At 37.9% G+C, this 25,970-nt stretch overlaps 2 protein-coding genes across 4 annotated transcripts in view; one reads left to right on the top strand and one right to left on the bottom strand.

Annotated features, from left to right (window-relative positions):
• The first annotated feature begins 1,046 nt into the window (after nt 1–1,046).
• kay (transcription factor kayak) overlaps nt 1,047–25,970 on the top strand; it is a 43,424-nt gene continuing 18,500 nt past the window's right edge. Inside the window, exon 1 of one of the 3 annotated variants that reach the window (XM_064680558.1) lies at nt 1,047–1,706. In XM_064680558.1, coding sequence (XP_064536628.1) covers nt 1,062–1,706 — 645 coding nt within the window. In that variant the 5' untranslated portion in view covers nt 1,047–1,061. Of the gene's footprint in view, nt 1,707–12,265; nt 12,946–25,408; nt 25,841–25,970 lie in introns of those variants that run through there. The other 2 variants (XM_064680564.1, XM_064680576.1) reach the window with 2 other exon arrangements.
• Nucleotides 20,835–21,978, bottom strand: fig (fos intronic gene). The gene has a single exon (XM_064680590.1). The coding sequence runs from the start codon at nt 21,894–21,896 to the stop codon at nt 20,955–20,957; it is 942 nt and encodes a 313-aa protein (XP_064536660.1). The 5' UTR covers nt 21,897–21,978; the 3' UTR covers nt 20,835–20,954.

Raw genomic sequence — 25,970 nt, 5'->3', positions numbered from 1 at the left:
TACCGTTACCACTTGCCTGACACGTGTGCGCCACCAAGCAGGCACCAAACGGGGGCGGCGAGGCGTGGCATATAATATGCAAATCGTACAGCAGAACCAAACAAAAAAATTAAAAAAGTGTAAAATATAAAGGAACATGAAAAATTAAAAAAGGGAAAAATTAAAACAAAATAACGGACTGAATAAAAATTAATTTACATATTGCGCGCACAACTAAAAAGTTCAGATACTCACACATAGACACAACATACATACACATATATAATTTTATTTAAATATGCATACATACAAACATATATAAAGTGTAGTGTAATAATAAGCGAGTCAAGTAAAAAGTTGAGTCACCGCGACAAAACTCTTTTTTATATATATTATTTATTTCTCTCTCTTCTCTGTGCATTTCACAATATGCAAATAATTAATACAAGTTATTAACTAAAACACTTTAAAGTGTTTCAAAAGTTCAAAAGATAATGTTTAAAATAAAAAGAAATATATAAAACATTTCAAAAGCTCAAAAGTTAAAACTCATGCAATCTGAAAAATTGAAAAGAAAATGTTTTTGATTATGAAAATACACAAATCAATTACTTCAAATTATTTACAACTTTTCTACAAATTGCAAATTGAAAGAAATTCATTTCGAAGTCTGGAATTTTCCCCAAGATTTCAGATACCCAATAGAAAAATATAGATATGTATATTTGATGTACAGTAGACGCTTGTCAAAGAAAGCGCAAAAAAACTACGAAAAAAATAAACCCTCCCGAATTTTCTTTCAGATATAAGATACTCATTCAAAAGGCCATTAATTAGAACAAATTCCATTACCCAAAAACTGACCAAAAATAGCATAAAAATTATATAACAAAAAAAAAAAATTTAAAAAAGAAATTGTTGATATAAAAAGAATTGAATATGCAACAAAATCACACAACAAGCTGAAAGCAGCCCACACAAAGATAAACTCAACCAAAAAAAGAACAAAACAAAATATAAAAAAAAATCACACACTTAAAAAAAAACCTTGTGATAAACGCTGATAATTTGTTGTATTGTTGATGATTGCCTTAAAATCCATCAAAATGCAACACAACGGCGGCAGCAACAGCAATCTGCAGCAGCAACAACTGCAGATGCTGCAGCAACAACAACAACAGCAGCAACATCAGCAGCAACACAATTTGCGCGATAATTATGCTGTTTGGGCCAACAGTAGCAGCAGCAGCAACAACAACAACAACAGCAGCAGCAACAATGCGTTGCAATTGCAGCAACAACAACAGCAACGCGCTGCCATGTGGATTGCAGACAACAATAAACAGCGCCACAACAACAACAACAACAACAATATGACAGCAGTCAATTATAATCAGCACTTGATGCAGCAGCAGCCGCAGCAGCAGCAACAACAACAACAACAACAGCAACAATACATGCAACAAGCTTACATCAGCTACACGCAACAGCAGCAACAACTAACACCAGCAACAACGGCGCCTGTCAGCAGCTGCTACTATGCAACACTGGATGTGTATCCACAACAACAACAACAACAGCAACAACAACAGCAACAACAACAGCAGCAACAACAGCAATTCGCGACGCCCGCGCAGCGCCTCATGCAGGAGCAGCAGGCGCAGCGCGCACATCTCAAATACGGGCGTCTGGATCAGCGGCAACAGCAACAACAACAACAATGTCACGTAAGTAAATGAAAAATTATATAATTTAAATTTAAATTAGATTGCAAATCGTTTCAAATACGAATCAAGTTCTTAATTAAACCAAATCTGATTCAAGAACGGAATCGCGCATTTGCAGCCCTGACTAGGACTAGGGCTAATTTGAGTGAAAACCTTCTTGACTTGCTTAGTAAACAAAAAAAAAAAATAAAAAAGACAAAAAAAAAACAATAAATAAAAAAACACTATTTTTATTTTTTTTTTCTATAAATGTTTATTAAGGCGGCTTTTTTGAGTAAGGCTGCAGAGTCACGTAGGTAGTCGGGGGACTCTGGGGCATCTCCTATGTCGTGGTTGGAGAAGGTCCTTGAACGATCTTCTCTTGAGCCTCCTGACTAAACACCTCCCAGCGAGGTACCGCTACCCGGTTGCAGTGTCGCTGCAAGCGTTCGTTGTACCGGTTGGCGAATGCCCCGACTTGGCTGTCTATGGTCACCATTGTGAGGGTTTATGCAAGGTAGAATTTTGGACGTACAAGTCAGCTCCAGTCCTCGATTTGTCCGAGACGCAATGCCCCAGAGCTGGATACTGTATCTCCAAGTCGGTTCCACCACGACATTGTAAACTGCCCGTTTGCAGCGAAGTGGCAATGGACGGTTGGGGTTTAGTAGCCAGTTGGCCTTGGCCATCTTTAGGCGGCACTGCTTGAGAAGGCCGTCGATGTGCGCTCGGAACCTAAGCCTCTTGTCCAGTACAATTCCAAGGTACTTGGCACTTCTGCCAGGATGAAGGGGGCTGCCATCTATCTAGACTGCAGGAGCCTTGCCACGCCTCAGTATATAATTGACCACTGCGAGGCCTTCTCTCAGGTGATTTTATTCCTGGGCCCCATCAGTAGCTTCGTTCTCGCAGTGGGCGGAGTAAAATATTGCCACCTCATCGGCAAATGTGGCTATCAAGTGCTTGCCTGGGGTGACAAGCTCGTTTATGTCGTCCGGAGTAGGGATGTCTGCTGTGTACAAATTGTACAAATTGTAAGCTCCAATTAGAATTTATATCATAAGACATTGGAACAAAATCGAATTCTTGTATTTAAATTTACAAAAATAAATTATTTGTAATTTTTTGTAAGAGAAATAATTGCTGCAATATTATGGGTAATTATTTGATTATTACGGCAATAACTCAAATCTTTGATGTCATTCTAAATTGTCAAAGTGAATTTAATTAGAAAAAAGTCTCAAATTTCAAAACACAAGTAGGTGCATATACTGACAGCAACATTTCTTACAGTGCACAGATTTGTGTAACTATATAAATCACAATATGCTATCTCGTTTTAATGCGATGAGTTTTCTGATTTGTTGTCGCCTTTCATTTTGCGGTTTTGTGGGCGGCGCTGCGCCAAGCCGTAGGTGGAGTCTCTACACGCCTGTGTATGTGTGTGTGTGTCGGTGTCGGTGTGTGTGTGTGTGTGTCGCGTGCATCTTGACATCTAAATTGCGTCTTATTGTTAGTTAAATTACTTTTATGAGCAGCAAAATGGCCGACGGGGCGTATGCGCAACGCACATTACGCATACGCCGCATGACCACAGTTTGAAGAAAAATGCGAAATGCGAAATGTGAAAACATTTATTGAGTTTTTGCTGCTGATTTGCGCGCAAATATTTGCAGTGTCGTGTGTGCCGTGGGAATGCCGCACCCCAAACGCAAAATTCATATTTTTTGAACTAAATTCAATTTGTTTCAACTCGCAAAACTGAAACTGAAACCTGGGGGACACAACGAGCAAAGCTGACGAATGTGTGTTTAAATTAAGTCGGCAGACAGCTATAAAAATAATAATAATAATACAGTGATGACTAGACTAACGGACAGCTGCGGCACAACTGTCATAGTCCCAATCATTTTTCGAGGATTTTCCTAAAGATTCTTGCAAGTTTTTGAAAAAAAATGGAAACGTTTTTCAACCCGTTTTATTTATTTGACCTTTAAAATCCTAGGAATATGTTAAGTTTTCAATAAAATAGTTAGTACTATTTGCCTATAAATTGTTTTTACATATTATTTTAGTTACAGCTTATTAAAACCAACAACTGTTATCTTTGTTATCTGTTCAGTCGAGGTTTCGCTGTCTAGCGTCTAGCACAGTGCACTCTGATAGATCTAATGGCTCAGCCATACCGTCTTCCATTTCATAGCTGCCATTGGCTTAACTCTTATCATTAAACAACAAGAACGCCAAACGCAACGAGGTCGCACTGCTCCAGATAAGATGACAATTGCAAAGTCACGAAGTTGCCACGAGACCCTCCCTGCTGGCCAGGCCAGGAAGTGGCAAGCTCTTAAAAATTCGCTCGAACAAAGCGTAACGGAAATGCCAAAACATAAGCGGCCCGAGACATGCCCATATTTGACCAACTGTTTGCGGGGTTCTGCCTTATCTACAGACCCAGACGTGGTCGCTGTTAAGTAATTAACATTGCGCTTCATAACATTAACAGAAATGTTAGCGAGCTGTTGCGTACTGCGAGAAAATATCAGGAAGTTTATACTCGATACTCGAAAGTACGGCGTAAACGGGTTTTCCTTTTCTTGATTTTTAAAACTTAAATTACACTTTTACTTAACTCAAGGTGTTTTATACTTATTTTAAGAGTATATTTTATAATTTTTATAATAATTCAAGAGTTTTTCATGAAAAAATTAAGTATTAATATTCTATTTTTTTTTTGTGCAAATGTATTTAACAGGGAGAAGGAATCATCTGCGACCCCATTAAGTATATATATTTTCGATCAGCATCAATAGCTGAGCCGATCTAGCCATGTCCGTCTGTCTGTCCATCCGTATGTATGAAGGCAAGGATCTCAAAACATATAAGAGCTAGAGATTGAAGTTTTGAACATAAGTCTTCCTACTGCCTGAGACCAACGAGTTTTTTTCCGATAATCGATAACTTGCCTTGTTTCCAAGCAGTCGATAAAAATCGATTGATCGAAATTCAGTTCTTTGAGCAAATCTCTTAGGTTTTAATGGCTGGAGTCACCAAATTGATATGTATGCTTCTAGAGTAATATATACAGATCTAGTATCTTTCGTTTTATAGCTACCACCTTCTTATACTAAACTATAAAGTGCTTTGTAAATACCCATGAGAACCAGTGTTTGCTTTCGAGAAGCTGACCTTTACATTTGACCTTCAAAAAAGTACACTAAATGGCTTTTAAAACCCAATCAAGCAACTGCTTAAGCTGGCTAATCATTATTAAAACCAATGAAAAAGAAAGTTAAATTAGCACAGACCAGACCCAACGATTATCTATTTCATTATCGAAATTAAAGAAACCCGTTTGCAATTGGAATACAAACAGAACTATAGACATGTCTAGATTAAAGATCAATTCGACTCGTCACGGTGATTGTCGCTATGAAATGTATTTTTAACTGTTGTTACGTAGCTGCTTTGCCACCTTTTGAAGATCTTTGGCCTTAAATTCACTATCAATAATTAGAACGGTAAACAGTAATCAAGAAGAAGATATCGTTGAATTATCGAGTTGTAGAATATAAATTAAAATGAACGGAGTAGAAATTTATTTAAGGTTCTTCTATTTGCTTCTCTATTTTTCTCTTCTCTTTTAATCCCTACTCATCTCTTATCTTCTCATCTCTACTGTACTCTTCCCTTTTATCTTATCTCTTCTATCTTCTCTTCTCATCTAGATTCGTCCAAAATATCTTGATATCTTATCGTGGATTTTAATCATTTAAGAACATCACAGCCGTCTATTTCCTAAAGAAGGGTTTTCAAACTGCGACTTTGACTTCTTTAAAGCTTGAACTTATCTCATCTACGTATAATCCTCTCGCATCTGTTATGTGACAGGCTGTTAATGTTATTGTTACAGTTCCGTCTTGCATGTTAATGTTTAAGTTTTGCACTGTTAAGCGCCGCCTGTCTCTGGTCCTTGAACTTTGCATTGTTGCTGTTGCTGTTACTGCTGCTGTTGTTGTTGTTGTTGGTGTTGGCTAGTGGTAATGCCTGGCTTTGTTGTTAATTATTACAAAAACAATTAAGCGCTCGAAATGAACAACTTTAAATTGCAGTCGTTTAACTGTTACTGTTGTTGCTGCCTTTTGCTGTTATTATTTTTCGTATGCTTTATTTTAATGAGCGTCACATTTGAGTATTGTTTTATATATACTTTTTTTTACCTTCTACCCATTAAAACCTGGTAAACAACAGGGTAGAATGTGGTTAAAATAAAATATTTTATGTAAGATCGGGTCGAGATTTCCGTGGAACCCACAAAAAGATATGTGCGGATCGTGAAAGGATTTAAAAATATGCCAAACGGGCGAGATTTTGCATGATCCCGTAATTCCCGCGGGTCCTCATATTCTTACTGGGTCCCGAAATTACAGTCTATTCATTTATGAAAGCAAAATTGAAAAAGGGAAATCTTTATTTTATTTTTTATTGTTAAGTGCAGTAAAGTAAATATCCGTTTCGGGTCAGGTGGATTGAATTTGCTTACCCGTGCCCATCTGTATTCTATTTATATATTCATCTGATTAATGCAAATTAACGATAACTCGCTACGTTTACGCAAAAGCTTTAAATTTCGGCTGCACATCCTGTTGCACATCTCGCAGAATTGAAGTGGTAAAAATGTTGAATATAGTCTTGATTTTTTGTGTATTCGTTGTCATCTTCTTGTTCTCTTGAAAGTTTTAAGCGCATCGCACAATAAAACAAACGATATTTGAAATAAACTTCTGCCATTGAAAAAATGCACAGCGTTGTTTGCTTAACTAGTTACAGGGTATCTGCGAGTCGTGCAGCCTCGACTAAGATTGTACTGACTTATGTTGTGCCCATTGTTGCCTGGTGCAAGCGATTCTACAACAAACTCATTAAATTCGTTAATCATTTATTGCGTCGCAATCTGTTGCAGCCACGCCCACTGTACGACGCCCATTAGCGAAACAAAAATCAGCTGTTTTTAGAGTCCAAGGTCTTGCTTGAGCGTTCGAATTGAATTTATGTATTTTTCTTGCTGTTTATCGATTCAAATTTTGTTGAACGGCTGCGAAAGTCCGCAGCAAATCTGAAGCTGGGGCCCATTTGTCCGTGAACACAGATTTTCGATTTTTACACCCTTTACACTAATCAACACAGTGCAGCAACAATACACAATTATGCCCCAAATAGATTCCAACTTTCAATTGCATTCAACAAAAGTTTCTTCTCCCGAAGGCGATGACGAATTCGCAACGGAAATAGCGCATTAGTCAGCCCTTTAAATTATATTTATTATATGCATTAGATCAACGCGTCAGTTGTAGCATAGTTTTAGGTTAGGTAAATTTCACTGAAGAAGTTCCGCTCTGTCCGGAAATACCTCTCAAGCGATTCGACATTATCTAGCCTGAAGTTCCGTGAAATTTTATAGAAATTCCAAGTAACGCTTGTGATATAACAACAAAATTAAAAAAAAAATAAACCTATGTCATACATGACGTAGGCGCCGACAATGGCAATGACGCGTCTTGCGCCGATCGTGACAATCGTCAAATACAAAATAAGATAGAACCCTATCTCCCGAGGGTCATAGTAAATACGCTTCTTTCAGACAGGCGAGTTAATGTAAAGGGTAGCTTCTCTTATAGTAATCTTTTTGTTAGATCAGCTGGAAGATTCTTGGACTTCCATATGAAAACATGAAAGTGTGATCTAGCAGAGAGTGCCCGACTAGAAGATATCATGTAGTTTCTTATTATTGCTCGTTACCATTCTATCGAGACACAAAAACTTGCACGTTTTATTATTTTGGGCCCTTCATTCCTTTGTTCCTGGATTCCCTCTTTAAGCAATTCATTTTAAATATTTAAAAAACTTGGCAGGAATGGAAAGCTAATCAACAAGTGAAATATGTGTGCTATACGATAGAGTATACCCACATTTGGTGTTATGAGCTCCCACAAAACTGTATCGAAAATTCAAGATTTATCGATTTCAGGTTAAGTTATCGATAACTTAAGTTAAGTTAGTCAAATGAAGTATGAGAACTGACTCAAATATATTTCTTTAATATACTCATTTTAAGCATAATATAATTTAATTTCTTTATTTCAAGCGTACTTAGATTTAATTTACTATTATACTCTTGTAGAGGGTATTGTAATTTTGTCAAGAAAAGTGTAACGCGTAGAAGGAGAAGTCCTTGTATAGGTCTATATTTATTTTGCAGGCCGTACTTATGACGGAACCGGCCGGATCGGGCCATTATATCATATAACTAACATAGGAACGATCGGTCGAAAAGTAAGGCTCTTTTATTAAAATCTTCTATGATTATCAAAAAATTTTGTTAAAAATCTGCCTTAATAAGTTTCAATATCCCCACTTATATGGAACATCCTCTTAACATCAGGGCACTATAGGAACGATCGTTCGAAAAGTAGGTTCTTGTATTAAAAAATGTTTTATTTATTAAGATATCTTAACCAAAGTCGGCATTTTTTAACTTCACTACTATATCGGATAGTATATCGGATAGTTATTTTTCTTGTCTTTTAATTTAAATATCTTTTTTCTTTTAATTTAAAATAAAAGTAGTCTGCTTATATATGTGCCATATCTCATTAAGACCGTACTACCATATTATATTTTGAATAGGAGGAATCGGTCGATAAATAGTTTATATGGCAAAATATTCTGTTTTGCAAGATATTCTCATCAAACTCGGCATTTACGAGCTTCACAATTCTTACATATCTGCAAAGCCGTAAGGCAAATGCTTACAAGGGAAATACGTCTTGGGCGTGCTGAAGATTTGCCTACTTTCTTGTTTTTAAATAGTGCTTCATTGGAAAGTAGATTGCCAAGTGGATCGCATATCGCTAAGACCAACATTCCACTTAAAGAAATTCGCATAGATTTCCCAGAAAATCAAACACATGCAAAACATTATAAGTACATATATTAAAATATTTTTTTTCAAGCAACATTATATCAGAACTTCCTTTAGTTTGGTTTAAAATTGCTTTTATCGGCGCAGTTCCTGTTTGGCCGAGGGTCAACTAGGTCAATTTCCGCTCGAGTTCGGGTCGTCAAGTGCGGCGGCCTGGCAAATTGCGTTTGGGCCAATCGCTGTCGAACCCTTGGCCTTGCCGGTCGTCCCTCGCTCCGTCCGTCTGTTATCTAATTGAGTGCGCTGCGGGTCAGACAATTGGAAGTGCCTGCGTCGCCAGCCACTGTGGACTGCACTCAGACTCAGGCTCGACGACTCGCCGCGGCTTATCGCGCCGTTCTGGCTTAATGGCAGGCCAAGATTTAGACGCCACTCGGCTACCTGCCTAATGGCTGGGCCTGGGCTGGCCAGGACTGGCCTAATAGGCGCATTTAGCACGCGTCAAACAAAAGTATCTCAGGGATACAGTGAAAGCTCTCTAGAGCGCAGCAGCTTATTATGTTGTTCGTTCGCATCTTTATGCGTCGTTGCGAACGACAGTTTTCTCTTTTTAAACACTTCGAGAGTTCTTTCTTTGAATTAGTTAAGAAATGCTTATTTTAAATTTAGAAGTCTCCAGTTATTTATATTTTCCCCTTTCTTTTCGCGTGAATTGTTGTATTTATTTATTATTTTGATCAACTTCATGAGTTCTTTTATAGTATATCGTATTACTATTTCGACAAAGTCTCAGATATGTGGAAGAAATAACACAAGCACAGCAAAACTTACAGCAACATCTCTTTGACAATTGTATATAAGGCCTTTGGAACTTTCGCAAAGATTGCGGATACTCATAACAAATATAAGAAGATACAGAAGATACGCTTTTAGTACACTTAGATATGAAACTTTACTTATATAAAAAGTTCAGAAAGTATCTTTAATAATTTAGTTATTCATTCCTTTATTCCTTTAAATGTTTGGATGAAGTCAAAGTTATCTAAAGCGTCCAATACTTGACTCCTTTCAAAAAATTTAAAATATATATATACAGGAAAAAAAGTTATATATACATATGTAGGTCTATTTGTTTTTTTTAATTTTTTTTTTAACAAATTGTAAAATGTAAAGTATCAAAAAAAATGTTTTTTAAACTTCTATTTCGACACAAAAAATGTGGATAGCAACATTTGGTTTTCTTTTGGGTCCAATTTTCATATATGTAATTCTTTACGATAAAAAACATATTTTTTTATACAGATTAGAAGCATTGGTTGTAGGTGTAAGGATCAAGATTAGAGCCGCTTTTTATCCGTCCAAGCTATGAATCGGTTTCGATTCTAGTGCTTTCACTGTAGCTGTGTTAAAACAACAATTTCACTGTGAGCAGACTCAACAAATGGCTTGCAATAGGCGCCAATTGGCAATGGAGCGCGGAACCTGTCGCTGCCCGAATTCCAAGCAGGGGGCCTACAGCAGCGGCAATTTGTATACGTGTGTGTGTGTTGTGTGTGTGTGTGTGTGTGTGTGTGTGTGTGTGTGTGTGTGTGTGTGTGTGTGTGTGTGTGTGTGTGTACGTGTGACCGTGTGTAGAAACCCCGATGAGTCATCAGCGGTCCAAGCGAGTGAGGTGCGTGGGTCGCCACATTGGCATACAAAACACCAGGTAAACATGTGCACAGGCCAGAGAGGATGAGAGGCAGAGCGAGCGAGCGAGATAGAGAGAAGACGCAGCATTAAAATCAAAACAAAAACAAATCGCTGCCAACAGCCGCGCAGCCAAGTAGAAAATGTCAACAAACGAGCTGCGCGCCAAATTCCCCAAATTGAGTGAAAACAAAATAAGCGCTCAGCTTTTCATTTGAATTGAGTAACAGCAAAAAAGAGACAAAGAGAGATCGCGAGTGCGAGCAAGCAATTTGAGTTACACTCGAAACGTTTTATCGCATGCGATAAAATTTCGTATTTGTTGCTTGGCTGACTCCGTGCTTGTTTTTGTGCATGTGTGCGTGAGCGAGCTCACGCGCTCTTCTTGCCATCTGCTTCTTGTGCTATCATTCTGACAGTCATTGTGTGCTCCGCTTGTGCGCAGTCATTCGTCAGGGCAGATTGTCAGCGTGAGTGGAACTTGTAAAAGTAGTTCAAAATGCACGAATGAATTGGAAATATGTTTATTTTGCTCTTTGAGATAAAAAAGATTCAAGTAAAATAAATGCTTGACTTTGTAATCTTTTTAAATAAGTAATGCTGCGTTGGGCTCTATTCTTGGTAACTGGTAATTTAATAATAAACAAATTATTATTATTAAATTATAAACGCTTTGTCAATTGGGAATTATTGTACAAGCGCCATTTAGTTTGTGCTGAGGAGTTTTTAAACTTTAAATCTGAAATAAAATGCATATTTTTTTAGTAAGCATTTAAACTGTTTCTCAAACTAACTAATGCTTATAATACGATATTTTAATACAATGAAACATTGTTTTATTTAATCCCAAAGACAATATAAACATATATATTGTTATATGAAATTGTGTGCCTTTCTCCATAGACTTTGTATTTACTATAAGTTCTAGGTTTAAACTTACGTTAGAGTATATTGTTTGTTTAGCTTCGCATTTGCGGAAAATACGGATTCTTTTATTATCTTTAGATATTTTAACGGTCTGGAAATACTCTGAAATCTTTACGTACCTTGGTCAATTAAATTATTATTATGATTCTGATTTCAAACTAAACATGAAACATTTTATAATATCGAATATACGTTTCAAGTTTAAATAAAGTTAATCATCAATTTGTAAGTTGAGTGCAGCTACAAAGGTAATTAATTTTTAAAGAACAATAACAACAATAAAAGTATACATAATTTATGTAAATATCAAAATATTATAAAACTGTAATTCAGTTTTTCAAATAAATTTAAGATCATATGTAAAATCTTTTTTTTGTTTTGATGTAAATTTATAATTTAAAATGCATGTATATAATTTATTTTTAAGTTTGCAACTTGCAACTGATTCCATTGCAAATGCGCATCCAGCCCTGGTACATAAAAAATCTTCAATTTCCAGCATAAGCCAGAGCTAGTGTGAGTGCGTATCTGTGTGTCGTGTTTGTGTGTGTGTGCGGCTGGCAATGGCCAAAACGTCACGCGAGCGTACGGATGACGATGGCGGGCTGGTTGGGAGCTACTAGCTCAGTTATTTTTCGCTTTTTGTTAAGGCAACGCGACTGCAACGGCAACGGAAAGCCACGCGGCTGCGTCCCCCAGTCACTGTCTCTGTCTATCCGTGTAGTTAATTCCCCCCCCTCTTACACACGCCGTCTCTCTCTCCACTCATTCACTCAGTCTCGTTCAGTTACTGCTATCACAACAACAATTTGCCGCGGAACAAACAGACAAACGTTTTTATTGTACGTCCGTTTCAGTGTTTCAGTTGTTGTTGCTTCTGTTTTTGTTCTTGTTGTTACGTTTTTCACAAGTGCTTGCAAACGCAACAGCAGCAACATTGTTATTTTCGCCCGAGATATTTGTTTTTATCCAGCGCATAGTAAAAGTAATTGCCTGTGTGTGTGTGTGTGTATATGCATCTGTGTGCTTGTGTGGGTGTCTTATCGTTGGCTTTGTGAAATCGTCAAACGTCACAAAAGTTGGTGTTAAATTGCGACATATTCAACAGCCAAGGCAAACGTTTTGAAACTTTCAATTCGCCGTACGAAGTTCAAAGCGAAATAACGGCAAAAGCGTTGAGGGCGCGGGGCGTTGCCAGTTAATCTAGAAAATTCTGTGCTGGCAGTTAACAAATTGTTGTTTTAACACAAACAGAGGGCAGACAGACAGGCAACAACAACAACAACAGCAGCAATAAGTGTGACAGCAGCAGCAACAATTTGACAGCTGGAAAAGTGAACTGCAAGCAGAAAGAGATACAAAATAAAAAGAGAGATATGTACAAGTGAGCGCAAAGAGCTAAAGAGAGCCACAACAGAAAAAAACAAAAAAAAAACGCCCGCACATGTAAATTTGTGCATTGTGTACGAAATAACAAAACGAAACGAAATTCAAGCAGTGTTAACAACAACAACAATGAAAGTTAAAGTCGAACGCACAACAAAAACGCAACCAACTACAACAACAACAACGAGCACATTAACAAAGGCAGTCGAGGAGGAGGATGAGGTGACAACGGCGCAAGAATTGGACTTTTTGCCCGATATGTCCACACCGATATCGACAACGACAGCAACAATAACAACGACAGCAACGACGGCGACAACGGCGCGCAATCTTATCGTAAGTGCTAACCCCCTCCACCCACCTTTCCCCGACATCTACCAACTGTTCATTTTATGAGCAGGGTTGGCTCGTTTAGACTGTTGCATAGAACGTAATAATAAGTTACCCCTGCCAGTGCGCAAAAAGTTCTCACTGAAATTAACAGGCGAAATTAACAACAATTCATTGGATATTTGTGTTTTTGTTATTTTGTAGTCAAAAAACTTGTTTAAAAAATTTTTCTTGTTGGTTTTTTTTCCACGCTTATTCGCCGAATTGTATTGTGCGCAATTTTATTGTATCTTTCCAGAGTTTCTGTTGTTGTTGTATTCGTATTTATTTTGTCGACATCTTTGGAATTTCAATTCACACGTTTTGTTGTTGTTTCGCATTTGCCTTACTCTCACGCTCGCCCTGGCAGTCGCTCTCGCTCTCTCACGCACACAAATACACGCGCACACAGATACGCACATGCGCTCGCACACGTACGCTAGCTGCCGCGCGCTCTTTATCGCATGCGAGTTGTTTCGTTTCACACTCAAATAAGGCGACACTCACTCACTCGCTCACTCAATTGCACTTGTCTTAATTTTGCACTCACATTTATTGTTTGCCGTTTTTGCCATGCGGCTTTTCAAGGCTGGCCGCGCATTTGATTCTGTTCTGCCGTTTGCCATTTCAGCATTTTCTTCTCTCGCCATTTTTTCTTTGAAAAGTGTTGCGTGGGCGTCGCTGTTGCTGCCTCCACACTTGATTAGTCACGGGGCTGCCCAAAAGACGCCCGTCAAATATATACGAGATTTAGCTTTACGCAGGGATACAACATCTAAAACTAGTGCTGTTTAACACTGGAATATGCTATGAAGCAGCTGCTGACAGTGTAGAGAATGCATCTAAACTCTAGTGTACGATAACACTGTTATATCAGGTAGCTGCTAACAGTGCTTCAAAAGGCATTGACCCAAATTCTTAAAATCAGTGCTGTGTAACACTTTGATCCGATCAGCAGGCTGTCATTGTTGAAACTCATCAGAACCCAGTGTTGTGTAGCACTGGCATAAAACTTTAAGCTGCTGTATTAACACTTTAACACATTAACAGATGTACGAAACGACTACAAATTCGCTGATAATTGTTTATTATTAAATCGATCTTTTAGAGGCCACGAATTTTTAAAAGACTAATATAGCTTTTTAAGTCTTTTGATTGTTTGAAAATGATTGATTCATATACGTTTTTACTTAAACGAGAAAGCCAACGTTGCAAAGCTGTGAAAAGAGCTTTCAAACTTTCACTTGATTGATGAATATGAACTTAATTAATCAAATAAGAATATAATTTTTGAAAATTGCGAATAAAATTTGTTCGCTTGGTTAATGAGCATCAGAGAAGCAGCTTTGAAAGCACATGCGAGCTTTAAGTTTGCAAAAGCTTTACGCGTAATTGCGTTGAGTGTGAGTTTTAAGCGCTATTAAAACACAGTAAAGATTATTTTCACCTGAAAGCTCAAGGACCATGCTTTAATATACCAGTTTATCAAGCTTTACATTTCAATAATTCTAAATAAAATCGAGCTTTTTTGGGCTTATGAAATTGTCAAGTTTTAAAGTTGTTTGACCTTTCTCTCTCTTGTTATTAAGATATGTACATACTTATGTTCTCTATGCTCGCCATTGAATTTCGCAACAAAATTAAATACAATGCCAGGGTCAAATGTTGCACAGCTGCTGCTTAGCCTAATCCAACCCTCCCTGCCCCTGGCAGTGGCAATTGGAATGTCAAACGGCTCACGCGCTTTGTCGTGGATGTTTTTGGAATTGCGAGCTGTGAATTCTGAATTGTTAATTGTTAATTGTGAGTTGTGAATGTGGATGCGACTCGCCAATGGGCCGTAAATGGCGAGTTGCACTTGAAACACACAAAATACCAATTTTAGTTGATTATTGTTGTTTCTGTTGTTGTGGTTGTTGCTGCCGCATAAAAAATGCGTCAGTTGTTGTATGCATAAATACATAAATATTCATGCATTAAGAGGCAATGCATTAAAAGTCAAGTCCCCACAGGTAATAAACCTTTTTACGACTCGCACTCTTATATTATTAATACCCTGTACGCATTAAGAATGGCTAAATGCGGGCATATTGAAGCATAGCAGAGGTATGGTACAGGGCAAAAGGTAGCGGCAGCTTATATGTTATTGGTCAGGAAGACGAGATAATCTGATATCAGAGAGTTGAGACTTCCAAATCGAAATGCAACTGCGATAACTCCATTCGTTTGCACAAAATCGATAAATATCGATGTACCGCCTCGATTTTTGAGCATATGTGTTAAATAAGAACAGCCAGCGACAACCTATTTAGCTTCTAGGTGCTCGTAAATCATTCACAGCCTAAGAATATTTGAAATACCCCCTATTACTCCAAGACCTTTAGGCTATTGCTTAGGGGCATTGCCTGAATTTTAGCTATGTGCTCATACTTCACTGTCATCTGTATAAACCCAGAAGTTATTTATTTATTTTTTTAGTGGGTACTAAAAAAAAAACGAACAACCAACGTGTGTGCCGCCTAGAGAGTCTGCCAGTCGGTCATACGTTCCACTAGAGAAATCTACTTGTTTTTGTTATTTTTTTTTTAAATATTCAAAGCGTACTCAATTTAAAAATGAAACTCGAAAAGATACAGATACATGTGCGCAGCGCTACAGATACAGATTCAAATACAGATACACATTAGCTCGCATTGGCAGTTTAATGCGCGCATCAACTAAAAATAAATAAAAACTGCCAACTGCAGGCGACATTGCCAGCGCTGTCGTTTATTAAACAACAATAAATATAAATACAATTAAGTATTAATTGTTGTTGCCGTTGAAGTGTTCTCTTTGGACTTTTATGGGTGTATTAACTTGGGTGTGCTAACTTTACGACTTCTTGAAGTCCGCGGGTAGACTTTATCAGAGTTTGCTTGCGCTTGATTCCAAGAAATTTCATTTCATTATCCCTAGCAGTGTATCTGGTATTTGGGGCACAACTGTACGACAAACCCCGCACAGTTCTCACTTGTTCACTTTTGAGATATTTGTCTATAAAATGGAATGATTCGGTCTTAAATTAACTGGTCGGTCGAGTGGTTTTTTTTGGGCAAGAAACATATTATAAAACAAATCAGAAATGCATCTTTCTAATGCTCAAATGATAGTAAGCTTTCTATATTTGCTATATTTGCATATCGGTTATTACCCGGCATTGCCAGGTCCAATTTTTTATGGCTTTTAATTCTAAGCATCAATTTTCTAAGCTTTGTTTGAAACTATGCGAAAATGAAACGGAATTTTGCAAACATTATTTAACTTACGAAAGTATTAAAGAAACACAAATATATTATATAAGCACGCTACATCGATTACTTATCGATATACAGCTGTTAACAGAATCTTAAAATGTTAATATAATAGGAAGACATAAAGTTCATCGTAGATCGTGAGTGAAAGAAGCCGGTACACAATATATATATTTATATATATATGCATATATATACTATATGTGCATGTGTATAAACCTTTATTTTTTTACCGATCGCTTCCATGGAACCCACTCGATATACTTAACTAGTCGCCCTCATGTTAAAAAGGTGCTCGTCACCTGCGGGTTATCTTCCATTAGTAAATTCTTAGTTGCGAATATATATTTCCCTTATTATATTTTAAAATCACGCCAGCTGCGTGACCTTAGTGCCCCCCCAAAATTTAATTTTTCTATTATTTAATTTTCTGGCAACGAAAAATCATAAAAAGTTGAATGAGTTAATAAACACATAATCAAAGAGGGAAAGCCCCCAATCGCCATTTGGCATAATAAACGTACCGCAACACGTATCAACTATAACTATATCTTTATACATGTCGCTTGCATGTTATATGCTTGTGACGTCAATGGGGAGGGGGGACTATCTAATGCTTAAATCAGACTTGGTCTTTGGGGCGCTGTGAAAATACAAAAAAGTCGCGACGCGCCCGTTGATAAGCCGGTTTATTTTTTTCTTTTAATTTTTTTATAAGTTTTTTTTACTGAAAGCCCATGCAAAAGTCGCGACGATCGCACGGGGCACCAAATTTGGTAGTAAAAATAGTTGGGTGACGTCACAAAGTGACCACAGACCGAGAGCTGGTCATAGAAACAGCGAGAGCGAGCGAGTGAGAGAGAGAGCGAGCGGGAGAGGGAGAGAAACAGCGATATAGTCTACTAATTTATGTTGCGTATACGCAGCGTTAATATCCTCAGCTTTGTCCATGGAAATTGATTTCTTAAACCCTGTACACATGTGGTGAAAATTATGCATATTTAAAATTTACAAAGTACTGTTTAAACAGAAAAAAAAAAATATATACGATATATATATTGTTGATCATGGGCTGAGTCTATATTCATCTGTCAGATTTGGGATACTATCAAACTAGATTCGATTTAGCTATATATTATGCGCTGAATATTTTGATAACTTTTCGACATCTTCGATATCGATAGATATCGATTTGCTGATAAAATTTGTTCAAGCTTAACTTGAAAAAATATTAAGGCTTGATTATTTCACTTGAAATGGGTTAGCTAGGGGTGCTCCGCTGATTTTTGGTATATGATCATGTTTCAATGTCATCTACATGCACTTGGAAATGAATAATGATCGCACGATAAACTAAGAAGTTATTAAAAAGTGCGAAATACTCAAATTGGGGCTGATGAAGGCAGCAGCTTGCGGTGTGTCGATAGACGTATATGCCTTATACCGTATGTTATACTTAATTACAGGGTATTCAGCAGTCTGTCATCCACTTGTTTTACTTTATTTTGTTGCTATGAAAATGAATAAATATGTATTTTGTTTGAGGCGCCGAAGAGCAAATTATGTCATGTTATATTTTGAACTAGTGCAGGGAAAGCCAAGGAAAATTTGAAGGCAAATGTCAAATATTGCGTGTTTTCACTTTCGATTTTCTTCGACAATAACACAACTTGGCGGCCGTTGCTCTATTTTATTTTATTTATTTATTTTCGTTTTTTTTCTTTCTTGTGGCTGGCTTATGGAATTCCATGAAACAATTTGAAACAATTGGGGGAACTTGGCTTGGTTTGTTGAACTCTGTCAAAGGTTGAGCCTGTCAAATTTGGTGCGGAGCAAGGTGTAAGGTGGTGGGAGTACGACCGCGGGGTGGAGTGTGGGGCAGGCTGCTGACTAACTGTAATTGAGTTGTACACATTTTTGGCCATTTCGATGCGCATTTGGCAGCGGAAATTGCAAGTGCGGCCAAACGGTTCAAGAAATTGGGGGCAGCGGCACATCTGGCAGCTCTGCTGGATAAAAGTGCAACAGCAGTGAAAGATTTACACGCCTCACTGGCAACGCCAGCTCAAAGTGTGGTTGTTGTTGTTGTTAGTGCTGTGGCTCGTGTGGGGATTATTTTGTGACGCGTCATGGCGCCGAATTCCAAGAAAGAGGCGCAGCATTCCGCGCTGCCAGCAACCACTTCGATAAGTGCGAAAAATGCCAAGGCACAAAGATAAGTTAAAGGCAAAATAAAAACGCAACAGCTAAAAGTGCACCAGTTGTGCTTGCCCAACTAACAGATACCCTGTACATAGCTGAGTACATATATTGTACATATATGCACGGAAAGAACGCTTCTTGCTAAAAATAATATATACTAAATAAAAATATATACAAAAATACAAAATTCAAAAATTGATTTGGAAAACTACGGGTCCTGCCTTAAAATTGAAGCTGACAATCGATAATTATCGTTTTTGTGTAAAAAGTACCGAGCTATCGATAATTTGATATCTAGCTTTGCAAAACACGCTAAAAATTGTAACTGACAATCGATATTCATTGTTCTTGGTGAAAAGTAGTGAATTATCGATAATTTGATATAAAAAGCGAGACATGCTTAAAACTGTAGATGACAATCGATTTTTCTCGTTCTTGGTAAAAAATAGCGAGTTATCGCTTAGTTGTTATAATAAGCAGAAATGTAATGTTTTCAGCTCTGCGTGACGTGCTTCAACATGGTAGCTGAGAAATTGTGTTTTTAACGTGCTTGGTGAAAAGTAGAGAGTTATCGATAATTGAAAATAAATTTATATATTTTCATATAAATAATAAATTGATATACATATGTAGATGTTAAATTTGATTCGCTCTCTTTAACAGTCTCTTCTTCTGCCTGTTACATGCTTTTGGGCTAATTCAATATGCTCTTATATCATTCACCAATTTGAAGGGTATTTTTTAGTAAAGAGTTGGCACCATCGCTGGCCGCACTAGTGCATGACGTGGACCGTTCGTCGATGTGGCTGCTCCTTGCTTTAAGCACATGTTGTTCTTGTTGTTGTTGTTGTTTCTTCCTCTTCTCTTTTTCTTTTTGCTTTTGCGTAAAATATGCTGGGGATTTCCAACGGTTGCCACTCTCTTGCGCTTGCAGCGCGCTCGCTCTCAGAGCTCAATTTGACGCGCTCTTTAACTCAAGCTCGCTCGCACTCGTCAATCTCACTCGAACTTTGAGCGCTTTTTGGCCAAGTGCGAAACTTGTTTCGAAGTCAAGTTTTAGCGCAGCGCCTGCGGCTGCGGCTGCTGCCTGCTCCTACGCCAGCTACCCCGCGCAGCCCCTACTGGTCAGCGGGCGAGAGGGGGCTAAATAAGCGCATGAATTCTGGCTAAATTGCGTATGAGTCATCAGCGTAGTGGCGTGGCGTGTCGTAGTTGTAGCCACATTCGTTTCATTCATTTAATGCTTTGCCTTTTTTGTTTTGTTTTTCTTGTAGCCGTATGAATGAAATTCTGCGCTGTTATCGCAGCTACTTAAAGTTGACTTTTTTTTTACTATTATTATTGTTGTTGATAGGCCCTCAAATATTTGCATTTGCAACAACAGTCATACCTCAACACTCATCTCATGCTCTATAAATAAAGTTCAAAAATGCATGTCATTTCGGAAAATGGTTGCTCTTATAAGACAGAAGATGCTCTAGTTCTCTAGAGATTTCCAGAGTAAAGACATTAACTATAGAGACTCATTAAACTTAGTATCTATTGTAACTAGATCTATAAAATTTGGTATGTGGGCTTTCATAACTATAACAAATTGTTTTAAAATAACCGCTAGCAATTATTTAGCAAATTCTTTTTTTCTATATTGATCCATTGAACTCAGGATCTACTGCAGCTAGATCTATAAAATTTGGTATGTGGACTCTCATAACCATTGTTTTGGATTTAGAATTGACCAATATTTAAAATTATTATTATTTTTTATTTATTTTTATTACTATTATATATTTATTATTTAATTTTTATTGTTTATATTTATTATTAATATAAAATAATAATATATTTATATTAATATTAATAATAGTTATTATTATCATTATCATTATTAGCATTTATTATTTATTTTTAATATTTATTATTTTTTTAATCTATTATTTAATATTCATTTATTTGTTTTATTATTTATTAATTAATTTTTATTATATATTATTTATTATTATTAATTATTGCTTATCAGTATTTACAATGCAGGTAATTGAGTAAAAGTAAATTAATTTTACACAAAATTTTGCCTGCTAATTAACTGGGATGAAAGAAAATACGTTTAAACTTTTAAAATGAAGCACCTTGACAATCTGAAATCAGACATTGATTCTAGGAATTAACCTTCCTAAAAATTTCATTTCTATGTTGTGCATTACCTATAAATATAGAAAACAAGTTATAGGCACATGATCATTGAACTCGGGAACTACATGAACTGCAGCTATGCAACTTGGCATTTGAGTTCTTAAACGCAAAGTGTTTGAATTTAATTTAAAGTTGTAGCTGGCAATCAACGAAATGAGCTTGAAAGACATATTAATTACATTCTGTCATTTATTAATATTTAGATAATTGCCTAAAAGAACAAAAAATTTTAACGTCTAATTTAGCAAGTATAAAAGTTCTGATATCATGTTGGCGGCGCTTCTGCTTCGTTTAGAGTTTATCGGGGACCTCGACACTGGCTAGAATGACAGTAATGTCATCGGGCTTGCCGCCATTACCATAGTCCACATTGTTGGCCCTGGCCTTGAGCGCGAAGGGGGACTGAAAAGTGGGGCTCACCGATAGGGTTTTGGCCAGATCCACCAAACGATTGGCGGCCTGCTGCAGATACTCGGCACGAGTCTCGCCCTGCAGCGGCCGCAGCTGATTGATCAGCATGCTCTCAGGCACATTATCGAAGAGGCCATCCGTGGCCAGCAGTACAAGATCGCCCGGCTGTAGCGGCAAATGTGTGGACACCGCCTGTTCGGGTGAATCCCGGAGCACACTATCCATAGCCGGATGCGGCGGCACTGTCAGCTGATATGGCGTATTGAAGCCGTGCAGCTGCTCGTCGGAACGATGCAGCACTCGGCCATTGCGCAGAACCAGAAATCCGCTGTCGCCAAGATTGGCCGAGTGGAGAGTGCAGTCGGGACGGTGCAAGGTCACCAAGCAGGCGGTGCTGCTGCCGCATACATTACATGGACGCTTTTTTTTCAGCCTGTCGTAGCTGTCGATGAGCAGCTGGCGCGGATTAAGGCCATCGTATTCAGCCTGTTCGGCGAACTCGGAGCAATGGCTCATTAGCTCCCGGGCGAAGACTCCCGCGTCTATGCCCAATTTACGCCAGCCGCCCACTCCGTCGGCCACGCCCATTGTCTCAGCCTTGGGCGTGCTGCTGACAAACCAGCTATCCTCGCCATAGCGGTTATCGCCGATCAAACGCAACTGCAAAGCCGTTAGCGGTTCCTTGGAGCTACCCTGTATGGCCTTGATCAGGCGGGGCACACCCTTAGCGCTCGCTATGGAGCTCAGCAGACGACACTGGGCGAATGCACAGTTCAGCACTTGGGAGGTGCGATTGGAAAGGTTACGCACCGTAAAGAACATTCTATAATTTTGGGGGCGAAATTTTCTTAGCAAAAAAAATGTTTTTTGAATCGAATTTCAAACAGAAACCTGGAATTTCGAATCTGGCATATAGCAGTTTTACAGCTATCCATCAGACATAACGATCTGAAATTGAATGGGCTTAGATCCTCAATCATTATTCGTTTATTGGTTTGGGTCCAGGGTCGTCCAAAACCAAAGTTCCTACGCAGAGCGAAAAGTTGAACAAAAATTTAATTTATACGGAAGCTCAGCTAAGCATATTCTTTTAAGCACAATCAATCTTAAGCCCAGCCAACCAATATTGATATGAGCACAAACAATCTTAAAATCAAAAACTAGAAATAGGCACAACTAAGCATGATATTAGATTGAAACATTGATTTAAGCTCCACTAAGAAACTCACAGATACCAAATATTATTTTAAGTAGAAAAATATAAATAAAAGAGCACAGAATTTTGTAACAAGTAACATTTTTTATTTACTTTAAAGGAGCATAAACAATCCTAATATAAAGTCGGAACTGGATCTCAAAAGTGAAATTAAAAAATAAAAAGTTACAATAATTCATAACACAAAAATCTTAATATTAGAGCAAATAATCGTAAAGCAAGAAAAATCGTAAAAAAAAAAAAATATGTAAATTTTACTAACAAATATTTGTATTGCATTTTATTTTAGATTTCAATTGATTTCATTGCTCAAATATTGCAAAATATATATATAAAGTCCTGCATTTAATTTACAATCCCAATCGATTATGATTAACCTAATTATACCTTAAACTTGCAATTGTTGCAACGTAATTGTTCATTATCTTCGATCCTATAAACCGTTGGACTCTCAAGTTCCTTAGGTTCAATATTTGGACTAACAATTCTAACAAAGAAAATGTTTACAAGCCCAACACGTAGACAGCTAAGTCCTCAGTCCTTATCAACAGGTTCTACAGTTTCTAGATTTATAATCGCACAATAACTTTAGATATTTCATTTGTTATTTTACTGAATAATTCGCTCATTCAATAGCGTCGCCTTCCCGGTAATGCCATTTCGCGTAATCTTATCTTCTGGCTATACACAGAGCCTACGACACAGTGTCAATACCTTTGGCACCTTTTCTTTTGTTTTTCTTTGAGTTTCTATAAATCATCAGCGGAAGTGAACAGCGTATCCGTAGCGTTTCGCTTATCAGGAATGGCCTATCAGGAAGGTGGAATAGGTAAACAAATGGTTAAATGGCGAATTTATTTATAAACTCCTGATGTAAACTGTTCCAGCAATTAGCGCGTAGCTTATCAATTATATCAGGTGCGATACGACAGATTCGCCAGAAGTTTTGCATTATTCATGTCATTCATTCATTACTGGCCCTTGAGCCCTAATTTCCTGCTCCGTCAATTTGTACGGGAATATGATATGTGAAAGATTTATCAAAAACATGCGATTATATATACTATACACTTCCGACTTTCGTATTCGCCTTTCATTGCAACGCTTATCACTCGTAGCAGAACTGTGGCGATGACGTTAGATGCTTGGTTTTAGCTACTGATTCCTGGAACTGGCCAGGGCTCTTAAGGCCGGGCTTTTATAAATAATCGCATGGCACAAATGGGGGCAGTACACGTAACTCGACCGGGACCCGCATTTACAATTGCGGTACAGTTGCTACCGCATACTATTCAGGATTGCGATATCCATGTCTATTTTCGTTATGCAGTTCGGCCCTCAGCTCTACAGATGCGGGTGGATTGCGATAAAGTGAAGAAAAAAATATTTATATTTAACATGTGTAAAATATAATCAGGTCTAAAAAATTACAAGGCAACCCGAACCAATCGCAGTTTTCGCATTTATCAGGGTCCTATTTTGGGTCGATATATTATTTCTGTACACTCATCAATTTCCTTCTACCTTCACTTAAATTTCTCTTCTATTTATCTTTGCAGGTAAGTAAATCCAAGGGTTACTGCAAATCAATTACCGCAAATGCTTTGTGTCACATGGCCCAGTTCCAGTTCCAATTACAGTCGCAATCGTTAAGCCCCCCCCCCCCTCTCACGGATACCCCTTCCTCATATGCCCCCTCCTTGCGTCAGGTTCATGTAAGTGCCTTTGATACTCTCAATGTAAACAAGGTCAGTGCGGCATTTTGTATACCCTACACACACACACAACTTTATAAAGTGTACGTAAATATTAAGGAATTTTCGGTTTTTAGGTCATATTTTAAAGCGCCGAATGACTTAAATGTTTATAAAATTGAGGTTGCACTAAAAACGTCTATACTGGCAAAACTGTTATTCAGTAAACTGTTATACAAACTATTCTATTGTAAGCCGTAACGAATCTAGAGTTATCATATGGTCAAAATTGTCATACAAGCGAAAGAGAAGAAAACTGTTATTATATGGGTTCAAAGATGTTATACAATTGAATATTATATAGTCACTGTTATACAGTTAAAACTATAGAGGCGATCTGATATACCATCGGTACTGTTAGTGAACTCTCCTTTGGTTTTATTATTATAATTATTTCAGCAGCAGTGCTTGTACGCACTACAGGGTATTTCGCAGTCTACCATTAACTTGCGAAATTTTTGCTAGTTTTCCACTGTGCATGAAATTAGAAACAGAACACGTACAGTCGCATGCCCCATCGATATTTGTGTGTAAAAGCTGACATATCGTTGATAAAGTCCAAAGCTACAGTAAACAAACACCTGCCTGCCACACACCTGTAAGCAATGGGGTAGATACCGCAACATAAAACACAAAGCTAATCGAAGCGAATCAAACAGCAGCAAAACATTCGAGCGACCCATTTTGGAAGCGCAGCAGATGATAACGCCAAGTCCGAGACCGACTATGGCGGGCCACAAAGCCTGGCCATTGTTGTTAGATGTGTGTGCGTATGCGTGAGTGTGCATGTGTGTTATTGGGTACTTTACCTACATTGGTCTTTAAATATAGTTGCTTATGTCATAACCAAATTGTCTGGCGATAAGATAAAGGCTGGTCGGCAAGAAGCTGCTTAACGAAACGGAGCCAAGAAAATTTGGGGTGTGGGCCACGTGAGCAGCGCTGCCAAAATGCAAGGCAAATGACAAACTGGGGCTAAACCCAACAGATGCACACACACACACGCAACATGCTCACATGCGTATGCATGTGTGCGAGCCATGTCAAGCAGTGTCGAAAAAAAAGCTTCAGACGCTGCGCTCAGGAAATGCCAATCGGCTCCATAAAAAAAACTTTCAACTCACTCAAAAACGTTCAATGCGGCGCGCACTCTCTCTCTTTCGCGGTCTCTCTCTCTCTCCCACTCTCTCGAGCGTTGTGGAATGCGACAAGCGCTCAAAAGCAGTTGGCGCTGCCAGCTGGCGTATAAAAGTCGTCGGCGCAACGATGACGCATTTAGTTGAAACCCGTTGGCCGTGCGAAACGTTTCGGCAAGTGCAAAATAGAGAATTTAAAAAAAAAAAAATAACACTTTCAAGTAGAAAAAACTGCTAAGCTAAGCGCGAAAAAATTGTGTAAAAATTGTTGAGCATATTTTGTAAATAATACACACACGGCATGTTCGAGCGAGCGCGCGACTAATTCGCGGAAAAAACTGACAACAAGAAATAAATTTGCACCAGAGACAATACAGCTACAGATACAGATACATTTTGAAGTGCGCGCTAGATACAAATATATAAACAAGAAGAACATCAACAACAATAAATACAAAAGCGAATTTCGCCAGAAATTTGCATTTGTCATCGGCACAGACGACAACGTCGCCTGTTGCGCCTATTAAAGGCAATTACTACTTAACCGATATCATCGAGAATATAGACATATATCCAACAAATATGACGCTGGACAACTACAATATCTTTGGCGATGAATATCCACTGTTTAACATGCCGTTATCGCCTTTGCCAAAAGTGGTAAGCAACCAAATACAAATAACCAAAAAACAGAGAAAAAACAATCTCTAGACCCCAACTACAGTTTAATAAACAGTTGTTTTGCTTATCAATCAAGTCGCTGTGGATTGAGGGAGGCCTGAAATTTCCA

This window comes from Drosophila montana, unplaced genomic scaffold (genome assembly GCF_035044405.1).
Source record: "Drosophila montana isolate Dmon_TW-CO22-7 unplaced genomic scaffold, ASM3504440v1 contig_1264_1, whole genome shotgun sequence".
Lineage (NCBI taxonomy): Eukaryota > Metazoa > Arthropoda > Insecta > Diptera > Drosophilidae > Drosophila > Drosophila montana.
The sequence above is the reverse complement of the archived record's forward strand: the minus strand, read 5'-3'. Positions and strand labels throughout refer to the sequence as shown.